At 44.8% G+C, this 23,689-nt stretch overlaps 2 protein-coding genes across 4 annotated transcripts in view; both read left to right on the forward strand.

The window, feature by feature from the left end:
• Positions 1-1,035: 1,035 nt before the first annotated feature.
• CD59 (CD59 molecule (CD59 blood group)) lies at positions 1,036-7,863 on the forward strand. The gene is made up of 4 exons (XM_063333751.1): positions 1,036-1,221; positions 3,939-4,011; positions 4,671-4,772; positions 6,299-7,863. Exons 2-4 carry the CDS (start codon positions 3,948-3,950, stop codon positions 6,490-6,492), a joined length of 360 nt encoding a protein of 119 aa, XP_063189821.1. The 5' UTR covers positions 1,036-1,221; positions 3,939-3,947; the 3' UTR covers positions 6,493-7,863.
• Positions 7,864-16,279: 8,416 nt separating this feature from the next.
• The window catches only part of LOC134514872 (golgin subfamily B member 1-like), a 46,185-nt gene continuing 38,775 nt past the window's right edge, over positions 16,280-23,689 (forward strand). For all 3 annotated transcript variants that reach the window (XM_063333190.1, XM_063333191.1, XM_063333192.1), the window contains exons 1-4: positions 16,280-16,386; positions 20,498-20,552; positions 21,213-21,356; positions 22,483-22,629. In XM_063333190.1, the coding sequence (XP_063189260.1) occupies positions 20,511-20,552; positions 21,213-21,356; positions 22,483-22,629 (333 nt within the window). In that variant the 5' untranslated portion in view covers positions 16,280-16,386; positions 20,498-20,510. The remainder of the gene's footprint in view (positions 16,387-20,497; positions 20,553-21,212; positions 21,357-22,482; positions 22,630-23,689) is intronic.

A 23,689-nucleotide genomic window follows, 5' to 3' on the forward strand; every position in this document is an offset into this window, starting at 1 on the left:
CCAGGGGCTCACCCCCCTCACAGCCAAGAATTTCTTCCCCAGATCTCATCCAAATCTCCCCTCTTTCAGTTTAAAACTATTCCTCCTTGTCCCATGGCTCCCCTCCCTGATCCAGAGTCCCTCCCCATCTCTCCTGCAGGTCCCCTTTGTTGTCCCAAATCTGGGTTCCTCACCCGCTGTGCAAAGAGCCGATCCACACATGGCGCCGAGATGTTTATTTCATGGGCGCGAGGTGGGAGCCCCACAAAGCTAGCACACCGTGGCTTGTACATTGTAACCTTTTATATTTTACAAAAGTTGATTAATTGGCATACTATAATTATCATTGGTGGCTCATGATTTCACAATAATGGCTACTAGTAGTCTTGCTTTGAACTAAAGGTATAATATGTTCCTAAGTTACTGCGCTTGCTCAGTGAGTAGGGGTCTCATCTAGGAGGCCTCGAGCTCAGATTTGGAGGTGTGGTTTCCACGTTACAATGAGCTACCTTCACCTAAAGGACACGTACTTTTTATTTTCAACGCTTTGTAACAACCAGCAACCTTGCGGTTTTAACGGAATGCCCCAGTACTCCCAAGCGGGGCTTCCTTGTGTCTTTTTGCTAGCTACAGGCTGATACCACGCGTTTGTTTTCTTTGATTGCTCAAGGTCTTTCCTTCCTTGGCAACACCTTATCTGCTTTGCCTTCATCGCCGTGAGGGGCTGGAAGGTCTCCCCGGAGCCTTCTCTTCTCCAGGCTGAACCCCCCCAGCTCTCTCAGCCTGTCCTCCCAGCAGAGGGGCTCCAGCCCTCCCAGCATCTCCGGGGCCTCCTCTGGCCCCGCTCCAGCAGCTCCGTGTCGCTCCTGCGCTGGGGACTCCAGAGCTGGATGCCGTTCTCCAGCTGGGGCCTGGACCTCTTCCTTCCATCCGTCGCGCCCCGTGAAAAACCAGTCGAGCGTTAAAAGTTTCGGCCGCCCGTTCGAGCGGGGAACGATCGCTCCCCCCTCCCCGCACCACCGCTCCCCCGGCTCCTCGGGGCGGGGTGGGGGCGGCTCCTCGATCCCCCCTCCCGGGGCCGGGCCGAAGCCGCCGCTCCGCCCCGGGGAACTGGGGGACGATACAGCCCGTCGAGGCAACGCCGCCTCCGCAGCCCATCACCGCCAGCAGCACCAACCCCCCCCCCCTCCCCGCAACGGACGGTGCGGGGCCGGTCGGCAGCGGGTGCTCGGGGGGAGGCAGGTAAGGGGCGAACGGGTCGCTTCAACGCTGCCGCCGGGCCCCCGGGGGTGGAGGTGGGGATGGGGAGGAAGGCCGGTGTCCCCCGCTTCTCCGGGACCCGGGTTTTTGGGGTTTTTTGGGGTTTTTTTTGGGGGGGGGGGGGGGCAGCCCCTCGTCTCACCTCGTTTTACCGGGACTGGAGAAGGGCAGGTCCTCGTTGCGGGTGCGGGGGTGCGTGTGAGGGTTTTTCCTAGGAATTTTGAGGGGGGGGGGGAGGTGTTTTGGGTGGCAATGTGTATGAATAGCGTTTTAGCGGAGGGGGGGGTTTGGGCAAGTTGGCGGGTTGAGCCCCCCCCCCCACCCCCCCCGGGGTCTGAGTCATGCCGGCACCGCACTGCGCTAAGCGGGGCGGGCTGCGGAGCCCCCGCGGAGGAAGGGGGGGGTCCGGCCGACCCACCCCCCCCGCAGGGACGCGGGGAGCCGGGGCCCCGGCTCCCCGCGTCCCTGCGGGGGGGGTGGGTCGGCCGGACCCCCGCCCCCGCCTCCCCGGGGGCTCCGCCGCATCCCGGCGACCAAAGGCTTAAAAATAGATGGGAGGGAGCCAGGTGGTCGCTGGCAAACTTGGGGGGGGGGGGAGGGATGTGCAACCATGAGGGGCTGCTGAAATGTCCTGGTCCCGTCTCCCTTTTCCCCCCCCCCCGGCCTCCCCCAGCCAAGGAATGGGGCTCCCGGTCCGAATTCCACCTTTTCTTGCCTCTTCCCGCTCCGTGGTTGTGTTGGGGGGCAGCAGCCCCGGCTCCTTCCCTGTGCTCTCTCCCAGCTGGGACTGCGGAGAAATTCTCCTGTTTCACAACCAAGGCAATTAAAAAAAAAAAAAAAAAAAAAAAAAAGCCTCTCTCGCTGTTTCCAAGTGCTGTTTTTTCGTGACGGAGATCGGTCGGATGCTTCGCTTAAAACAGCAGTTTAGCAAATTCAGTTTGGGAAGTGTTTTCTGCTTCGTTTCTTCCAAGCCCTGTTGTGAATTGCTGTCTGTAACTTTTTTTTTTTTTTTTTAAAAAAAAAGCTAAAATTTTCCTCTTTTCTCACCCCTTCGTCATTCAGGAGTACAGAAAAAAATAAAAAAATTACTCATTTTCACCAAAATAGATTTGTTGAATGACTACTGTCAAAGCTAGGATGACTTGGATGGGCTGGGAGTTGGACTAGATGATCTCCAGAGGTCCCTTCCAACTCTGAAGATTCTGTGATTCTGTGACTTTTATTAAGCTGCCTTATATTTATTCCGGTCATGACTTGGCTTTGCTAAAAGGCAAAACTGTTTTGCTCTGCTGCCACCCTTGTGCGAGCAAGGGCTCCTGGAAGATGGAGAGGTTCCCAGGGAGGTTCTTGTTGCCATCCAGAATGGCTCTCGCTTTAACCACCAGACTAACAGCGCTCCCGCGGCTTCACGCCACTGTGGGATGAGCCTCTGGTCTTGAAAGGCTTCTCACAAACTTGTTTACCTCAGAAAATCATCTCGTCCTGCCCGTTATGAGTTTGTTTTTCTAGTTTTCCTGCTCAACAGTAGCTCATACAGTCAGGAAAAAAAAACAGTGGATTTTTTGTTGAGCTTCTTTGGTGGGTTTTTTTCAGTAGAAAAATTAACTAGACTGAAGGTTGAGAAGGATTTCATTATTGGTTTACTATGAAACTGTCTTTTCAAGTCCACAATCAGTCTTCTGGGAGGGAAAAAAACCCAAACCCATCCCAACGCAATTATGGTCTGCCACGCTAGACTCTTAGCTGCGTATAGAAATGGCTTCCAACACTATTAACAGGGTCAAGAGCGGCGATGTGAATGCTTCACGGCAGCCTTATCCTAAGCGAAACTTGTTATCTGAATGCCTTGGATTCTTTGGGGCTTCCAGTCCCACTTGGGCTTTGAAGACAAACATGAAATCGTGCCCTCCTAGCGCAAATATGGGCCCTGTCTCCCTCTCCCCCTGTATCTGCACAATACCTTGTCTGAATAGCCCGCTCTCTGCAATAGCAGAGATTTTTTTAGCAGTAGATACCATTATTTATAGTTCAGACTCTTGTGTGCAGAAGTCTATTTAACAACTCCTGCTTTGGAGCTGCCTACGTTAAAAAAATCCTGACTTTCCTAATTCACTGCTACCTGTGGGTTGCAGGAATTGGGGAGGATTCGAGCCATCACTGCAGTTGCTTGGAGGGGGGGGGAGTGTTATTGTATGTGTCGGTCCCTCGGTGAGAGGGAGAAATTTGGGTAGAAAAGAGGCAAAAGCCCCCTTAGCGCAGCCAAATCTCTTGCAAGCCCGTGAGAGAGAAGAAGAAAGGAGCACGGTCTGGCTCCAGGGTTATCGGCGAGCTGCTGTAAAAGAAAAAGCATCCCAGACCTAAATGGCTTCTCTTTTTTGTTAGGTGCATTTGTAGCTGTGGGAAATAGAGAGACCTGTTGAATGGTGTAATCAGAAGGGAGAAAGGAGACCCATCCACGGCCCGTCGGGGCTCAAATCTCAGTTCTGAGAATAAAGCCCCTGTTCTCAGAATAAAAATCCTCTCTCACAAAGTGCTAAGTTACTTTTCTCTCTTCCCTCTCACTGTTTTTCCTGGCCAATGCCTTCAGTTCCGTACTGAGGCAAGGCTTGAAGCCTTGATTCCTTGCGGGAGGTTTTGCCAGTTCCATGCAGCTTTTAAATAAAATTGATGTGTAACATCTGTTTGTGCCTTCAAATTAGGGAAGAAGCATGATCAAGATGAACTGCATCCTGTTAACCGCCTGCCTTGTTCTGGTTGCTTTTTGTAGTTCTGGTGAGTATGAAAGAGATACTTTCCTCGTGGCATGTTATGACAGGGGCTGAGGAAACCACGGAAAAAAATTGTCGGAGAGGGGAAAAAAATAACAAAGGCCTGGATTATTTAAGACCACTTTGGGGAACGACAGTAACCGGCGAAGTAGGGCTTGGTTTGTGGTGGTGGCCGTCTCTGGGCAGAGGAGAGAATCGGGTGCGGAATAGGGTGCTGGTGAATATGGCACCCCGCTGTTCTGGTTTGCTGCTGGGAGATCGGATTCCTGTCGTGTCAATCGGAAGCCAGGCTGTATAGCATGAGAGAGAAATGCGATGAAATAAAAAACGGATAGAATAGAATTCTGCTGAAAGCGTCTCTCGTTGTCCATCCTTTTGGAAGAGGCAGTCTTTAAGACGAAAGCAGCAAGCGTTTAATGCAGGGACGTAAAGGGAAGCGTTTTTAAAAAGGACAGAAGTACGTGCTTCAAGATCTTCCTTTCAAAATAGCCGGTTTCCATTTGTACACCGACAAAAGCTTGGAAATTTTAGCTTGAGTCTAACAACTAGGCGTGTGTTTTGTGACAGGGAGGCGCAGAGAGCGAGTCGTCGTTTTCCCCTTTTCAGTGCTGCTACAGATTCAGCCCTGTGTTATTCCGTAAGGATAAACCCCTCTCTTCTTAGGTTATGCCCTGAGGTGTTACCACTGCGACAACAGCCCTTCCTTGTGCAAGACCAATAGTACGTGCCTAGCGACCGAAGATACTTGCTTGCAGATGAAATTTGGTACGTATGCTGTCCTGCAGACCTAAAATAAACGCGGTTCCATCAGTTTTCGTTGCCCGTACGCTTCCAATCTGGCCTCAGCATGCATTTCTTAGCCTCGCTCAAAAGAAGGTTGCGGACACTTTTGAAGGTCACGCTTGGAGTAAACTGATGTATTTTGACTTCCAAGCAGCTGATAAGGATGATTTAGATAGCTGATTTACACTTGTACCAGCATATACACAGATATTTGTGTATCCAGACTTAAAAAAAAAAACAAAACCACAAACCAACACCCCCCACCTAAGGGAGCTGGAAACCAATTGGAGACAGCAATGACTTTAAAATACAAAACCTTTGCCCTGAGCTTGTTAGATTTTTAATGAGATAAAGCGTGTGCAACACACAAAACAAACCTGCAGATGAAGACTCAGTAGTTTATGAATTGACACTATTAAAATAAACTTTTCCTGAGGGTGAAGCCACCTGCGTCCCAGGAATATGGTCAAGGATGTTCAGGGCACAGGGTTACTGTTCGAGTTGTTCACTAACATTTAAGTAACCCTTCTACTAAGAGTGAAAGGAGTTTCATTTCTGTTTTCATTCTGGAAAAACAGAAATACTGAGACAACTGGAATAATGTCCTGCTCTCCCAGCTGGTTCCTTCAGCCTTAGAAAGACCCTTGGGCTGGCTTTGGAGAGCGGGAACCAGGATGGGACGGGGCTGCTCTGTTCCCTGAGATGGTCCCTGCTAAAGCTCATGAATTTTGTGGGGAGGAAGGAGAGCTTCTAACGCTGATGGAGCAGGATGCTGCTTGCATCCTAAGGGATTTTCCCTTTTGCTGTTTCCCTTGAGCCTAAACCTTTGTGAGCACAAACTGTAGTGTGCAGCCTACGGCGGTGGTCCATTGTCAGAGTCGGGAGTTGAGTTCTTGAGGTGTCAAGCTTGGGAAGATGGAAGACAAGGTGTTTGATATCTGGTGTCCAGGGGAACGAGTGAGAAAAAGGGAGGACTGTTCTTCTCTTTGAGCTCTGTCTTCTGCATGTTGTTTCTGGAAATGACGCCGGTCAGGTCTGACGGGACTTGTCTTCAGCACAAAAACTAGCTTGAGTTACTGGACTTGCTCTGAGCTTTGTGCAAGGAGGACGGCCGTGCTGTAGGACAATGCAAGAGCAATGCAACTTGAGCTAGGTGGTGGCACATTGTCCTTCTGTGTCGGGAGCCCCAGAGCAGGTATCACTCAAGCTTCACCCTGTATCTCCCAGGGGGTCTTTTGGACTGAATTGGAAGCACTGGTTAGCTTGAGCTAGAAATCTTAACCTACGCTAAGAAGTACAAGAGAGTCTTGTGGAGGCAGGACCATGGCTTGCTATCGCTATTCACACTTCTAAATTCCTAGGGAAGGCAAATTTAGAAACTTCTAAACGCTTGAAAATAAGCTAAAAAAGCAAGTACGCGGCAGCCTAGGCAGTGATTCTCGCTCCGTACCGAAAATGGTATTACTTTCAATAGTCTCTTAATCTATTTAATTTTATTTGTTTTGTAGGTAAATTGAGAACTTCCTCCTGCTGGAAGGCATCCCAGTGCAGCATGAATGATATTGCCGAATTCTTCCAGTTGGATAATTTTGAATTCTTTTGCTGCCAACACGACTTGTGCAACGAGAGCGCAACTACTGGGGTTAACAAAGCAGCCTTCAGTATTGCCTCCGTAATGACCATGTTATGGATGCTTCTGTAATAATCCCGATTTGTATGCTGTACTATCAAGCTGAGATTATACAAAATCATTAACTCTCTTCTGAATCGTTACTTCTCGCATTTTCAGTTCCTAACTGTGGGCTGAAACATTACCTTTTAATGTTAAATTCTGTTTGCTAAGGTTCCATCTGTTAAATCACCATCTCCAGCCATGGGAAGGAGACGTATATTGTTACCTGTTATAGGGAGTTCAGGTATTTTGGTGTACCGTATTCATGGGGAAAATAACTTGTTAAGAAGTGGTGTTATCTTGTGGAGAACCTCGGCAAACTTCCGTGGGTGATGTGAAAGGGAATGAATACTGTAGGTTTTTATGCTGGAAAACTATAATTTCTTACCATCCCATAAATTGTGATTGGTTTTGGTTGGGATTTCTGTGGGGTTTTTTGGTGAGTTTGGAAATATTGTTTTGATGAGTATGGAAATACTTAGTTTCAAGTGATGTAGACTCTTTGTTCCCATCACTGTAATTATATTTTTTTTTTCTTTCTACAAGCCAGTGATATAACCTTGTAAGTACTGTTATTTTGGGAGAAAACATCTACATTTCTTAAACCAAAACCAAAATAATGCCTCTTTTTATATTTCTGTGAACATGCAGACAACACATGCTAGCTTCTTTTGCAAGCTTCCCCCCCCCCTTTATCCACATCTAGGATTTTAACTAAGCATGTGCTTTGCACTGAGTATTTAATGGAATACTGAAAATAGTTTATAAAATGCTAAGGAATTGAAATGGCACATCTAGTTTATTTTCCCACACAGTAAGCGTTTGGGTTTTGTGGGGAAACAGTGCCATGTAAACTTAACCCTTCAAGCTTCCACCTAAGAGTATTAAACAAAACCTTGCAGAACTTTATATTTTTACTTTTACGCAACTCTATAAATGCCAATACGAAATATACGTGTATTATATAGCATGAATAAAAACCGCTTGGTTTGTATGTGTAAGAGGTCTGGAGCAGAAGTGGTGTGGACGTTGCTCTGCCTCAGTGGTGGAGAAAGACCTTTGGCATTTCTCCGGGACTCGGGGACCCTCTTGGTCAGGTACAATGTCAAATTCTCCTTTTTCTCTTCTGGAGCACTTGGCACATCCCTGCAAGAGTCGTGGTCCATTGCCAATGACATATTCCCTTCCTGAGGATCCCCGCTTGTGCTACGCAGGGTGCCAGTGACACCAGTTCACCCAGTCATAACGAGGGTGTTACGCCAATCCATGATTTATTCTGCAATGTATCTTTTGGTTAAGCTTATCTTAGCTGTGAAAGCGTCTCCTGGGATCTCTCTGATCACTCAAAATACGGAAGTCATGCTGTCTTTGATTAATAAAAACGTCAGAAAAGAAAACGTGGCGAGTGCTGTTATTTATCGATGTACTGTTTACAGCTGGGTATAGCTCCTCGTTTCCGGGGGAGATGCATCCGCGCTTCCCATCCAGAGACTCTCGACAAGTTCAAGGAGACTTCTCTCACTTCGTCACTGGAGATGGGTGCCGGGTGTAGTCGGTGAGTTTTGGCAGAGTGGTGATTTGCTGTAGGGGGCTGTTTGACAGGACAAGGGGTGATTGTTTTAAACTAAAAGAGGGTAGATTCAGACTAGATATAAAGAAATTTTTTTACACTGAGGGTGATGAAACACTGGCCCAGGTTGCCCAGAGAGGTGGTAGATGCCCCATCCCTGGAAACATCCAAGGTGAGGTTGGACGGGGCTCTGAACAACCTGATCTAGTTGAAGATGTCCCTGCTCATCGTGGGGGCGTTGGACTGGATGCCCTTTAAAGGGCCCTTCCAACCCAAACCATTCTGTGCTCGGAAATGAGGAGAGTTAGTGATCTTTCCCTAGGTGAACTGACAACTATGCGGCCCTGGGTGGAAGTAGTAAAATAAGGAGTCCCTCAGTCTCTTCTACTTGAGAATTGTCTCATTGGAGATATGAATATGCCATGATTTGGGGAAAAAAAAGAGTTGTCCCTGTGTGACTGCTGCAACGGCTGAAGCACAGCATGGAACGTGCTCGCTGTGATGGCGCTCGGGGCATTCCTGTGCAGTTTTCCACTATGACATGTTTTTATTCTCCTATGTACTGATTTGATTTCTTTGTGGAAGTGTTGGTTGTTTCTTCTCTTCTCATCTCCCCTCAGTCCTTAGCTTTAGCTAACTTCTAATACCTGTCTCGGGAGGGAAAACAGTTATATGTGATACTCCTCAGGTTGTGAATGATCTTACTAGAAAGAGTTTGCTTGAAGTGTACGGCCAAGTTGAATAGAAAGCAGTTTAGTTGTATTTGTGAAGTCAGACAACTGGAAAACAATTTTTTTTTCCCTCTCTAGTTATACTTTTGGCTCTAGCCAAAACTCTAGCTAGTTATACTTTTGGCCTTGTGATGTCCATTCTCGATCTAACAGGTACTAGAAATGGTGATTTGATGTTGCGCTAGAAAGAAGAAAACAGTCCTTGAGTTCCCGCTTTCTTGACCTTCCATCTTTATATTTCCCGTCTGATTAACAAAAGCAGACACTTAAAAGACAGTAATTTCCGCACAGTGACTTTTTCCACTGCTGCACCACCATTTGTGAAGCTCTTGCTCCTTTTAGAGGAAAAAGTGGTCTTAAAGCACTGACTTAATATACACTTGGGGGAAGGTTTGTAGCAGAGAAGGTATTTTGTGTTAGACAAGCTGATAGTTACCTTATGTTTAAACCATCTTGGTTGCAGCGGTTTTGTTCTGCTATTTGTCAGTGTCTCTCTTTTGACGGCTGACACTTCTAAACCCGTTTGATGGCCGTATGGTCTGCATATGTAAAATAGTCTTTTGTTGTCATTGTTTTAATAAGCACAAAAAGAAGCTCTGTATTTTGTCTGTCTGAAAATAGTTCGAACAATAATTTTTAATATTTGGTTTTTGATAGCCTTGAACACTTTCTTGTCTAATCTATCATATTTCTCCTTCCCTTGTCTTCTAGAAGCAGCTTGAGCAACAAGTCCTTGTGTTTTGCGCTCTAGAAGGCCACTTCTTTTGTAAAGATCAACAGGAACATTAATTCTTGGGGTGAGAATGCATGTACCAAAGTAAGAGTATTTGCAAAGGCAACTGCTATGATAGCAAACAACTTTTAAAAAAACTTACTAGATTTCAAGTGGAAAGCATCGCTTTTGTCCCTCTCCTGGGTAAGGTAGATTAGTTACGTGGGCTGATTCACATCTCGTGCCATTTAGAAGCTAAATGGTGATGCAAGGTTTCATGTTTTGAGATATATTTGCGTCTTTAAGCCTGTGTGGTCCGACTGGTGAGCTCTCTCCTGCGTAAAAGCGTTGTTGAACACCGACTGCTGCTGTACGATGTCCAGATTTGATGGCGAGCCCTCAAAGGTGGGTAACCAGAGCCATCACGCCTTGTATCAAATACAATCCCATTTAGTGGCAGTAAGAGAAGCTAGTACAGGGTGCCAGGGATCAATTCTGCATACGGGCATCACATCAGTGTGAATAGTTGGTTTAGCGTTAGGTTTGCATGTGCTTTAAAGACAGCTCTGTCTTTGCTCTGAGTTACGGAGGAAACAACCCTCATTAGGTCGTTACAAGGCTTTCTGTAGAGGTGATTGGTCATTTCTGTGTATGGCCTTGATACGGTCTTGTGACTGTTCACTTCTACGTACGTCCCAATTCTTAAGACAATGATTTTTCACTCTATGTAACAGTGGGCTTAATGACTATGATAATTTATTGACTCTTACTTATATCTTATTATGGCACTGTTACTGGATGGACTGGAGTTTGCCAGTGGTAACAGCTCGTTACAAGGAACTGAAGGGCTGGTGGGAAGTCATAGAATCACAGAGTGGCTGGGGCTGGAAGGGACCTCTGGAAGTATCTGGTCCAACTCTCTGCTCAAGCAGGGCCACCTACAGCCAGTTGCCCAGAACCATGTCCAGACAGCTTTTGAATACCTCCAAGGATGGAGACTCCACCTCCTCTTTGGGCAACCTGTGCTAGTGCTCAGTCACCCTCACAGTGAAAAAAGGTTTCCTGACGTTCAGAGGGAATCTCCTGTGTTTGCGTTGTTGCCCTTTGCCTCTGGTCCTGCCACTGGGCACCACTGAAATGAAACTGTCTCCATCCTCTTTGCACCCTCCCTTCAGGTATTTATACACATTCATAAAGTCCTCCCTGAACCTTCTCTAGGATGAGCAGTTCTCTCAGCCTTTCCTCATAGGAGAGATGCTCCAGTCCCTTCATCTTCTTGGTGGCCCTTTGCAGGACTCTCTCCAGTATGTCCATGCCTGTCTTGCATTGGGGAGCCCAGAACTGGACACAGTACTCCAGGTGTGGCCTCACCAGTGCAGAGCTGATGGGAAGGATCACCTCCCTTGACCCTGCTGGCAATACTTTGCCTAATGCAGCCCAGGATACCATTGCCACCTTTGCAGCAAGGGCACATCGCTGGCTCATGTTCAACTTGGTGTCCACCAAGACCCTCAAGTTCTCTTCTGCAAAGCTGTTTTCCAACTGGCCAGACCCCAGCATGTACTAGTGCCTGGGGTTATTCCTGGTCTTTGGGGTGGGTGTCACAAAACTGGGATTGAACCCCAGGGACTCCTAAGTTTAGGCCATCTTCCCAGGAAAGTGCAGGTACCAGGTATTTTGTGTGGTTTAGCTGTGTCCTGTAAGATACAGGATAGTGAAAAATATATTCAGGGTGAACGGCGGTATTGCTGTGCAAACGCGCCTGTTGCTGTCTGCAGTGAGTGCTGGGTAACTTGCCACTATTGTCTGGGTTTAATTTGGTTTGGCTTTGTAATTATCTAAATGGTTTGCTCTGTTCTGAATTAGTGGCATGACTAAAACCTCATCCTTACTGTTTACCGTTCAGCGTGCTTTTTTTGCCAATACATATAGTTTATATACTAGTGGCCATCTAATTATCAGAGAGTATTCTTCCCTGCATCTCATTCTCAATATTTGTTGCTCTCGTAACCATTACTCCCTTTTTTGGAGGGGGAACAAGTTCACAAAGGAGTTATTTTTCCCTACAGGAACAAGAAGGACGAGCTAGCAAATGGAAGCTGCAGTAGCAGCAAGCAGCATGTGCAGAAATTCGTTCTTGTTATCTATCTTTGCCGTGAAATCCTCCTTCAAGCCCTCATCCTGCTTTCTGCCTTCTGTGTGGTGGTGACTACCTGTCCTTTGACTTGAACTTGGCCGTGGAGAGCTTGGAAGCCCGATGGTACTGGTGGGAAGGTGGGGCTGATGTACCTGGTTAGTATGGATTTTATTTTATCCTTCTCAAGTTTTACCGCCACTCATCAAGGACAAGGTGGGATGTCTCCCTGCTATTTCAGGATGCAGGAAACTGTGAAACGAAGCAGATGCCTGGGAAAAAACCAGATAGGCAGAGCAAGTAATTTCCTCCCACTGCTTGGTGGAGTGAGAGGAATGAGGAGGCTGACCACTGACAAGCTTTTATTTTGTAAAAAGGAGGAGGAATTGCTAAGATGATAAACTAGTCCTAAGAGAGATCTCCACATTAAGTAACTGGGTATTGCGCTAACTGGGGCATCGGGATACTGCTGTTATATAAATGTTAAATGCATTTAATAGGAGCGGTGTTCCTCCAGCTGGAAGAGAGTTTAATGTGCCTGAATCTCTGCGTGTTTCCGAGGGGCTTGCATCTCGCTGGTCAATACAGCCCGTCCTGGGGCTGGCATCGCAGCAGGGAAGTTAGGCTGCAAGATAAGCCCAAACATCCCAACCAGTGGTATCTGTAAGATACCCACGTGTGTTCGGGCAGAAACTAGTACACCGCGCTTTCTGTCTCAATAACACGCTGCTAATATTGCACTAACAGGACGGTGATAACAGCATTCTGCATTTTAGAGAGGGAGAAAAAAGCAGCTAATTTGGCTGTGGGATCCCCAAAAGAAGTAGGTTGTCATTTCCACTCCCATCTTTCCAAGAATAATTTATACATTGGATAAAATAAACACCTGCAGATGATATTATCTCTGTGGATTTATATGCTGCATTGATTATTACAGTATGACAACTTACAGCATAGGAAAAACTGTGCTGGAGCCTGGAAAAGTGAAAGCTTAAAAATGCTTTTGGTTTCTTGTGCTTAAGTGGAATGAATAAAAACATGTTTGGAGCAAAGTTTCAGAAAAAAACCTTTTTCTGAAATGAGAAACTGATTCTGAAGAGTCAATTAAGATGACGATGCAGGTGTAAATAGACAGGGTATATTTATATGATACAGGGACCTAAATACAGAGCGTTCCCCCAGGCAACACTGATATGCACATCCCCGTATACAAGAGCTGAAAATTCTGTAATTCTTGCTTCCTGAAGAGGCTACAGGGCAGGCTCTACTCACAGTCCAATCTTTCTTTACGTATAAGCTGTCTATATTGACGTCTTTCTGCATACACCTTCTGCTGCTCTTGGTTTTACCTCCAAGCCCCAGGTGTTTATTTACCTATGGATGAGGACGGCCGTGCTCTAACAACGGCTGTTAGAATGTCAATATTGCAGATACAATGCAGAAAAATCTCTCCTCAGAAATGGAGGAGGAGGAAAAATGACCTGAATATATCTGGACTTAACGTTTTGGACTGTTGTATCTGAACCCACGCTCCTGCATGTAAAAATCTCTGTGTATGATCCGATGTTGGTTCCGTTTAAGTGGTTATGAGTCTTGTATTGACTGAGATTCTCCCAGGATTCAGATCCCAGCACGGTTCTGAGCCCAGCTGAGTTATTCATGGCACGCTACTGCTGTTCAGGAATAATAACTACACCGTTCCTCACTGCACAGGGTTGGTTTGATGCTTGATACAATTTAAAACGCCCACTTAGAGCACTTTGGAGGCTAAGGATGAGCGCGGAGTGCATTCATTCCTCTCTTCTCCTTTCTGACAGCTCTTCAGAGATGCTACTTTGGGGCGGGTTTTGAGAAAGACAAACAAGGCCGTGGAGATACTGCAGGATGGGGCTAAAATCATGAAGGCTACAGGTTGAGTAGAAGGAGGTTGTGGTCAGATGCACTGTGGTATTTGTTTTGGTGACTGCTGCAAACCCAAATTGACGGAAACAAGAAATAGCGCAAACGTGACTGTCTACCTTGTGCTCTGCTGGATGCATAAGGAGGACTAATTGGTGAGTGTAGTAATGAGAATCCTGGCTTAAAAGCTTCCCTTGCTTTTTAAGGATCCAAGTTTCCTTTGGGTTTCATTAAAATGCACAATATTTTTGAATCACAAGCTAGCCAAACAGTATCTTCAGGGTGCAATGCGGTGCTTTTTCCCCCCGCATTTGTATGATTCCTAAAGAAGCCTTTATTCTCATGAGCGCTCCACTGTAGCTCATTTCATGCTCGGGTTTGTATTTCCAGAGATGCTAATGTCTTCCAGAGAGCTTGAGGCACCCCTCATCGTCAGCTGCTGTATTACTAAATGTTCAAGGCGTGGATGAGAACATGCACAAGGCAGTATAATCGTTTCCTTCGCATCCAAAGCGAACGAAGGTAGAGTCTGCAGTGTTGCACCGGGAAAAAGTTAAAGTGATGAAAATGACAAGCACACCTTGAAATCTAATCACTGCTAAAGTCTGACGGCTTTCTTCCTTTGTCTTCCCAGTCATTTTAATGTTGTAGTCTCCTGTAAATGAAGGTTTATTCTCTGTTCTGGGTACTATATGATGAACCGATGCTTGTCTGGGAAATGCTGGGGCTGGGGCTGGGCCACACCAGAATGCAGAAGTGCCAGACACTGGTAGAGAGCTGCAGTTCGCACACAGGGAAAATGACTATCTGAATTAGTACAGAAGGCAGAATACGAAAGCTGCTGCTGTCAGACACACAATGTACAGCTTGCTTTTGTACTTACGAGTATATTCTACCCCATAGAAAGCTGGAGGTGGTTTTCTTCTTTCTGCTTAGAAAAAGGACTTTCAACCCATTCCTCTCCTTGAAAGCAAGATCAATATAACTATTGTTATGAAAATTTCCTTCCCTAACTGTATAGCAACCAGTCTTTGTCGTATGAAAGTGTTTTAACTTTGTTGAGAGATATATATATATATATATATATGTTAGTTGACATGATGCACTGTAATGCAATGAGGTAGTGGAATTTTACTGGAAACTTTGGCAATGTTCATGCGTCAGCATAACAAACTAAAGGACTGCCTGGCTCTGGAAATAAAGACTTTGCTCCTTGGAAGCTTAGAGCTGTCCGTGAAGGATAAAGGATATCCCTGAACAACCAAGATAATACCAGCATCGGGTTGTACCTGAACATTTGAAGGGTGTAAGGATCCTGTGTAAAACCACATCTGGGGTGCCCCACGTTGGCTGGGACTGTTTCTCTTGGATTTCTCTGCACTGTGTCCAAGCCTCCCTTCTTGGTCGGCATGGGCCAGTTGCGAATTTTCATGATGCTGTGTGCACCTATACCCTCACTAACCTCTGCTGAATGAAATCCCTTCTCTCTACAAGAAGTTTATCACAGGGCTTCACTTTTTCCTAATCTTTAACTTCATCTTCCTTGCTGAAATTTAAGTCATAGAATCATAGAATGCGTTGGGTTGGAAGGGACCTTTAAAGGTCATCTAGTCCAACCCCCCCAAGTCCATTGCGATCACATCCCACACAGGCAGAAGACATTGTGGTCACCTTTCTGCCCCATACGAATTCTTCATCAGGTTGGGGAAGTATCACCAGCTCCTTCAACTCAATCTTTCTGTTCTCTTCCACTGAATAATTACCTTTCTCTCATTTTTTTTTATTGTCTTGGGGGATCATTTTTTTTCCTTGGGTAACATTTTTTGCCCTGGTTTTATTTGCTTGCCAAGATGACCTTTTGAACAGTTTGCAGCCCGCTGTACTTTAAAGCATCTGTAGGCTTTTAGAATCGTAGAATCATAGAATTGTTAGGGTTGGAAGGGACCGTAAAGATTATCTAGTTCCAACCCCCTGCCCTGGGCAGGGACACCTCCCGCTAGATCGGGTTGCTCAGAGCCCCGTGCAGCCTGGCCTTAAAAACTTCCAGGGATGGGGCTTCCACCACCTCTCTGGGCAACCCGTTCCAGTGTCTCACCACCCTCATGCAGGGAGGAGCACAGAGTCACAAAATCACGGAATTTTAGGGGTTGGAAGGGACTTCCGGGGGTCATCTAGTCCAACCCCCTGCCAAAGCAGGGTCGCCTAGAGCAGGTGAAATAGTCCAACAGGGTTATATCATACCATGAACGTGACATTCAATATAAATTAGAAAGTTTGCTGAGAATTTCTCCCTCTCCCCCGTGCTGGCTGCCGTCCTGAGCACTCCTCGCCCCGGTGCCGGAGCCCTGAGCCCTTCCCTTCCTCCCGCAGCCGCAGCGCTCGCAGGGGCCCACGTTTGCTGTCCCCTGCGGGGAGAGCACAGCTTCCTGCTGAGAGAATGGGCTGACTAGAATCAATATTGGTTCGGTAGTATTATTAATATTAATTATCTAGTCTTATTCTATTGAATGTGTTGATATTTCAACCCTCCAGCTTCCTTGTTTTTTCCCGATTCCCCTTCCCGGGTGGGGAGGGGTCCTGGGGTGAGAGAATAATTGTTTTTGTGGGCTCCTCAAGCCACTTTTTGGCCCCAGGGGCCCCTCGTACTCGGGCCCCAGGTACGACATCGCCTTCATCCCCTCCAGCACCTCCGAGGGGCGGAGGCCGGTACCTGCTGTGGGGACCGCGGTCCTCCGCCCCGCGAGGGGGCGCTGTCGCCGCCGCCGGGCACCTCCCGCCGGGGCGTGGCGGATGCTGTGGGGGCCGCGCTGAGGAGGAGGAGGAGGCGGCGGCGGTGACCGGTTGTGCAGGGCCCGGCCGGCCCACCGTCACCCCGCAGGTGAGAGGGGCTGCAGGGCTTCACTCCGCTGGGCTTTACCCCTTTCCCGCCGCCGGCAGGCCCTGCCGGGCCTCCCCGGGGGGACGGCCGGAGCCCCTTGGGCCGCTGGCGGAGCAGGCCGTGCCTAGGGAGGGGAGGGCCAGCCGGAGTTCTGCCGGTGTGTGTGTGGGGGGGTGGGTTCCCTTCCCTTGTGCCGGCCTCTGAACCGGGCTGAAAGGTGCTCCCCGCCGCGGGGCTTGCTGTGAAGGCCTTCAGTGAGGGGAGCCCCGCCGAAAACGGGGGGGAAGGCGGGGTGTCGTGTACCTCCAGTCGCAGGGTGCTGGTAGCACTGCACTGCAGGAGGAGCTGCAGCCCGCAGCTCTGGTGGAAACAGCTAATTCTCTGCACCGCACAGGCACCTGCGCTACCGTCCCCTGAAGCCCCTTCCAGTCCCTAAAAGGGCTTCAGGAAAGCTGGGGGGGGATTCTGGATCGGGGAGGGGAGCGATAGGACGAGGGGTAATGGTTTTAAACTGAAAGAGGGGAAATCTAGATGAGATATGAGGGAGAAATTCTTGGCTGTGAGGGTGGTGAGCCCCTGGCCCAGGTTGCCCAGAGAAGCTGTGGCTGCCCCATCCCTGGAGGGGTTCAAGGCCAGGTTGGACGGGGCTTGGAGCAACCTGGTCTGGTGGGAGGTGTCCCTGCCCAGGGCAGGGGGGTGGAACTGGATGATCTTTAAGGTCCCTTCCAACCCAAACCATTCTGTGATTTGGTGGGGGCTCTGCACTGATACTTTATTTCTCCAATGGTGCACTGTTACAAAATATTACTTCCCTTTTATATTATTTTTAAGACAAAAATGTAGTCAATGTTATTAAGAAATAGCATTTAAAATAGACACAACTAATAACTATATAAATGTACTGTTATATTAACTTTACAGAGCACTTGTGGTTTCTTTAACGCAGCTTCTGTGTTTGTCCTTCTTTGCTGTATGTCATATCTTTGTGCAGTTTTTATCCAAGAGCTTTTAAGTCGTAGATGGCACAGGCCATTTAAAAACAAGTTTAACTTATTCAGCAGAAGAAGCAACATCTTGGCAAGGCATCAAACAAGGATGCAAACAAAAATGTGCAGATAGGAAACATCTTGTATTTCTTAAATACATGTATTCTTAAATACAATAAGAAAATAATTGTATTCAAATGCTTTTCTTCCGGTGTGCGTGTTTAAAGCACAAAATTGTTCTAGGAAATGGATTTTAAATAATAAACCACCTGAGTTGTTACACACTTCTGCTATTGTCTGTTTTTCTGCTGTAGTCTTGTGGAAGAGAGAAGAAAGGGGACTAGCCTTGCCTGCCTTGGTAGTAAGAGGAGCGGTAAGAGCAAGAGAAGGGTAAAGGTCCTTCCTTAATAGCTTCACAGTGAGAACTCAAATGAGTGCTCTTTGAAGCCGTTTTTTATATCAGAATGATTTTGGAATAGATGTGGGGAAAGTTAGACAGACAAGAGGAGTTCTATGGGAGTCAGTGGGCTGTTGCTCTGCCTGGGTAGTCATCCAAATAGGTGTTTGTGACAATGCAGTTCAATATTTCACCATGTGCATTGGTCGTCTTCAAGCTGTGGGACTTCTGTGACTACTTCAGCTGCTGAAATCTGTCCTGTCTGCTGTTGTGTGCTCCTGAGTGCCCCTTGTGCAGGCCCTTGTGATATCTGACTCAGGGGAGTTGAGTAGGCTGGAAACTACTGAGATGAATAATACATGGTTAGTTTTCTTTTAGCTGGATTTGGCTGCAGCTCGTGCTGGGACAACAGAACGGGCGAGTACGAAGGCAAAACTGCCAATGGCACTTTTCTTTTTGGCAGCATCCCGTTACGATAAGAGCTGAAAACCTCGGTTGTACTTTGAGGGTCAGAAGAAACTTGTTTCATAAAATTAAGTAGGCCTCTGTTGTATCTTATGGAATTTGTGAAAGGTGTGACTGCTGCCTGTGGTTCTTCAGTGAAGAAGAGATTAGCAGAAATGAGTGCATAGTGCATGGCAAAGAATGGTTGTCAACACCGTAGACTGGAACAGAGTATAATTGTAGAATAGAATTATTTAGGTTGGAAAAGACCTTTAAATCGTCGAGTCCCACTGAATATGCAAGATGAAGAGCAGATGAGGTGCTGGCAGTCATGAAGCAACGTGAAACCTTGAAAGTGAGGGTGAGCGGCTTGAATTTACAGGGGAAAGAGAAATTATCTGTCACTGCGAAAACTTCAGAGAGGGTAGCCGCAGATAATTTGAATTCACCGCTTCTCTTATGCTTGATAGTGCTGTGTCCAGGCTGCCAAAGGAAGGAAAATGGTGATAGAAAACTTAATTGAATTGTGTTTAGCTGTACTGCGAGGAGAAGGGATTGGGTTGAACCGTCCGGCATTCAGATTGCAGCTTCACCAACTTCAGGGCTTTAACTTTGCTGTCTGTACCCCAGAGGAAAAGCAAAAAGACGTTATTGGTTGACTTCGTGCTGGGTAAGGAAAATCTGTTCAGTTTTGTTTCCCAGCTTGATTTGGAAAACCCGTCAATATTTAATGTCTCTGATGTAAATAAAAATACATCAGAAAGTGGCAGTTAAGGTATTCAGGTAGGAATGCCATCACATGAAGTGAGCAAAAGTGATTGCATCAGTCAGAGCTAGAAATGAGGTAAAATATTTATAAATTAAATACAAATGCACCGCCACATTACATCTAGTGAGTCATTTTGTCCTCTTTGTACCTGAGTAACCCTTTTATGTGTCTGCAAATGAGCTTTTCATTGAGAACAGATTTGGTGGTACAGCTCTGGAGAAGTTATGAGAGGAGGTTTTTACTTACGAGTTGTGTAATTCTGATCCCCAAGCTCACGGCTCGTTTGTTGATTTCAATGTTAGAAAGGGTCCTTAGCAGAATCCAGTTTGGCCCTGTAGATAATGTAGGCCACACATTGCAGCCTGTGATTCCTGGTTTTAGCTTTGAAATGATAAACGGCTTTAAGAGCAGCGTCTGCTATCATCCTGCATACTTTTTAAGATAAGCTATATGCTAATGTTGATTATAAACTGTTTTCCAAATTTGGTACTGTTCTCTGTATGGATATTTCAAAAGTCTGTAATAAACAAGAAAGGACACATTATTACTAGGTGAGAGTGAAAATTACTGAACAGGTACAGCCTCTCTTCTCACTTCATGCTGCTATTGGGAATATCGTCCAGAGGCCGAGCAAGATGTGGTAATCTGCTTTTAAGATTATATCTCCAAGACACAATTTGGAATTTACTGCATGGGCTATTTTATAGATTTTGCCCATTTTTTTTCTCAATCCAGTTTGTAACTATTATTCAGTAAAGGTCTTAAGCTTTGAGCTGCCTGGTGCCTACCTGATCTTTAGGATTTTGCTTTTTGAAACTTTGTTGTGGCCTATATTGTGTTTATTAGAAAGCTACAGCTTTCCATGATCAGAAACTGTGATTATGTATATGTCTGGCACTTTGGTGCCATTTTTTGTACCTGACTGGGACCAAAAGAAGCAAGGAACACTCGCTGTTCCTGGGATTTGAGATGTGGGTGTTTTATATGCTGACCAGTGACCTCAAGGGTTGCAACATTCATTTTTCAGATATGCAGCATTTGTGCAGCAATTAATGCAGTTTGGTGTTCTTTCATGTTTTTAGTCTTATTTATGGTTTTGTAGAAATACACATTGATATAATCCCTGTCATATTGCCGTGGCAGGAAGTGTTTAAGGTCAGGTTAAATATTAGCAAACTATACATGGTTTGTATCTTCTATTTATATGTGGGACAAGCGACTATGCTGATTAATGCTTTATGGCACTTACTCTTTAAACACTTTTATGATTATTTTTGGTAGTGTTGACATTTTACTGACTTTTTAGAAAAGGCATATTATGCATATTTTATACATAATTTCATTATTTTCAACAACTAGTAATGTGGTAGAGATCAGAGGTGCTGTCAGAATTTAACAAACAAATTAGTTTCAAGCATTTTACAGTGGAATATGTAGTGAGAAGCACGATTTAATTACAGTTATCTGACAGTCACTGATACTTACTGCGGTGTTATTTCATTTATGTTTTTGTAGCCATCGTGAAACTATGTGGAAATGGGGTAGTGGAGATGATTCTCCTTCCAAAACAGTAAGTATTGAATTATTATTAAAATAATATTTTCTTAAGAATTTCTGATCTAGGGAGTCTTTAATTGATGACAGACAAATTGTACGTTTTTGCTCTTTTGTAAATAAGTTGCTTAACTAGTTTTACCGTGACTCAGTTTTAGGACTCTAAAAAGTCAGGTTGGATTCTTGCTTTTTGTCTGCTTGGTATTTAATCTCTTGTGCGTAACTCTGTTTCTCTTCACTAGGCTTATCTTGATTTAAGAAAACATCTGGAGGAATTACATAAGCTTTATCCCGAGTGTATTTTTTGTGTATAGTATGTTCTAGATCAATATTTTGTTGCCACTACTGTAACGCTACTACTGGTTGTTACAATGCAAATCCAGTAAATGAGGCAATTCAATTTTAGATTCCTAGAGGCTTTGATGGTTTTGCTGTATTTAAAACTATGAATCATAGAAACTGGTTTAGGAATATTAATTTCTTATGTCTATCAAACTTGCTAAAAACCATCTGGTATAGGTACATACAGTATATGGAAGTTTTAGTATTGCACTCTAATTAAAGATTTGCTGAATGCGTTTATAAATACCGAACCAAACACCAAGTGCAGGCTGTTTGGCAGAAGCAGTATTGTCTGCACCATTTTCTTTGTTCTAAGTATATTTAACGGCTGCAGGCCGCAGGCTCGCAAGATGCAAGAAGCATGTCGGTGACAGATTTGACTGAACAGCTGACAAGTACTGAACAGCTGGTAACACAGCTAAAGGAGCTTGTCAGAGAGAAGGATGCTGAGCTTCGGAATAAAGATCTTCAGTTAAAGGTACCGTGCGTGTATTCATGTCAAAAAGACTGCTTAAAAAGAACGCCTTCAGTCCTGTTTATTGTGAGCTGTTTTCATGGATACAGGCTTATATTCAGTTATAGCAGCTCCGGGAACACAAGAAGCATTGGTCACAATTAGCTGTTGCGGTTCCTGGATGTTGCCGCTTTTTGCCATGGTGTCTTCTGTTCCAAAATTGTAACTGGGTTTGGGTATTAGACAGGCAGCATGTGTTCCTGGCACAAGCAGATGCAAGGGAGAGACTGACTTCCCGAGATCTGCACGTGCATGGTCACGTTAGGCTAAATATAGGGAAAACCACCATCCAAATAATTGCTGGACGTTTAGTGAGACGGCAGCTTACATCAGACTGAATTTCTGTAGATAATTTTTTATTTCTACTTCCACTATATATGTCTTTTTGTTGTATAATGATCTTCCTGTTAATGTTACTCTATATCATGCCTCTGCTTTTGACTGGCATTAGGAAGGATGGAACTAGAAAGAATTTATATCTAATATCCTGAAGGCTTTTGAGGGTTTGTTTTTTTTACTCTGTTGTTTTTTAAACAGTGATAAGGTTGGTCTGTTCCTGCAAGAGACTTATTTTTACACTTCTATAAAAATGTCTTCTGTGGATGCAAACAGCCAAGTGTTAAAATACTGAATTTTCTAAAATTTTCTAAATTTTTTAAAATTCATTGTGAATTAAGTCATCTCTGTAAACAAAAAGAAACATGCTTTTGTAGTATTATGAAGGTGTCTGTCTTTTTGAACCCAAAAAAGTTTAAATGAATAACTCTTCTTGTTAAAAAATGAAGCCCTGAATCTGTATAGCTATCAAAAAATAGGAACGTTTCTAAAGTTTTAATGCCCTGTATTCTATGCAATAATAATAACCATATGCAGAAAGTTTAAATAATGAAAGGAAGGTTGTTTCATATATGCAGACCTGTTGCATATGACATTATCATGTCTCTTCGGGGGAAAGATTTTTTTTTTTTTTTTTTGGTAATCACTTTAGACTTTTCTTTCTCTTTTTTTTTTTTTTTTTTTTAATGGAAGAATCGAAGGATGCAGTTGTTCACGTAGCTAATTTAGTCCTTCATGACTTTGATGTTTTTAGGAGGAGAAGGAATCTGCTGATGCCAAACTTTCCAAGTTGAAGCTGCAAAACAAAGCCAAGGTTGCATCATTAACCTCACAGTTGGAAGAACTTAAGAAACAGTTATCAGAATCAGGAGGCTTGGAGGCAAAAGCAGAACAAAAAAGGGTAAGTGTCCTTACGTTTTAAAGCAGACATAACTTCTGTAAGGCTATAGACAGTTTTGTGTGCTGGACTCAACTGTGAAACTGAACTTCACATTTTGAGCTGTGTCAGATTAGGATCAGGGTAAACTCTGTGGGTGCTGTCAGTCCATCCGTGTATTTTTATTTCATTCTTCTTTTATCTTTCTGTAGAAATTTACAAAATGGCACATTCCTTTCAAATCGTTTTAGTAAAAAAATCCTTTCTGATCTTCATCTTATTAGCAGCTCAGACTTTTAACATGTGTGAATCAGGAAGATAAATTATTTAGAAGAAATGAAAACAAAAACTAACTTGTTACTTTAATGTCGAAGATAAAAATGGAAATCTAAAAATGACCTTTGTGGCAAAATGTGAATTAAATATTGGAATGTTTCATTTAAGTGACCAGTGTTTTACCTTTAACAAAGATAGCACAGTTGTGTGAGTAGGCTTGTACTTCTTCAAAATAGCATATTTTAACTTCATACAGCTACTAAGTGAGGCTTTAATATTTCCAGGGCTTTTGTTTTCTAAAACTATGCTGAAAGGGAACAGAAATAGATCAGTTTGTTGAAGTCCCTACGTGTCTGCAAAGACATGCAGTGTTTATGTTTCTGATCCCTTTCTCTAATAAAACGTATACTTAGCAATTGCACTTGATTTCTTTTGTAACAACAAATAATTTCTGTAATCCAGTAGTTATGCATACTGAAATTCAGATTGGAGACATTGTGCTTAAGAACAGTTTAGTTTACACTCTTCTCCCCCCGCCCCCCCGCAACCCCCCAATAGTCCATTTTCCCTCTGAGTTATATGGACTACGCTTGCCAGATTGTATGGGTTACAATTGCTAGAGGAAATCAATGCCCTTATTGCACGTTTCAGTCCACTTTGCAGCAATAATTATCATTCATAATTTAAATATAAAGATTTTTGCAAGCTTGATATGAATTCTGTGCCTGCTTTCTCTAGCTTCTACATGGAATATGTAATATATAAGAGAACTGAAACGCAAACCATGAGTAAAGTCCACTTTTTCTCA

This window comes from Chroicocephalus ridibundus, chromosome 4 (assembly GCF_963924245.1).
Source record: "Chroicocephalus ridibundus chromosome 4, bChrRid1.1, whole genome shotgun sequence".
NCBI lineage: Eukaryota > Metazoa > Chordata > Aves > Charadriiformes > Laridae > Chroicocephalus > Chroicocephalus ridibundus.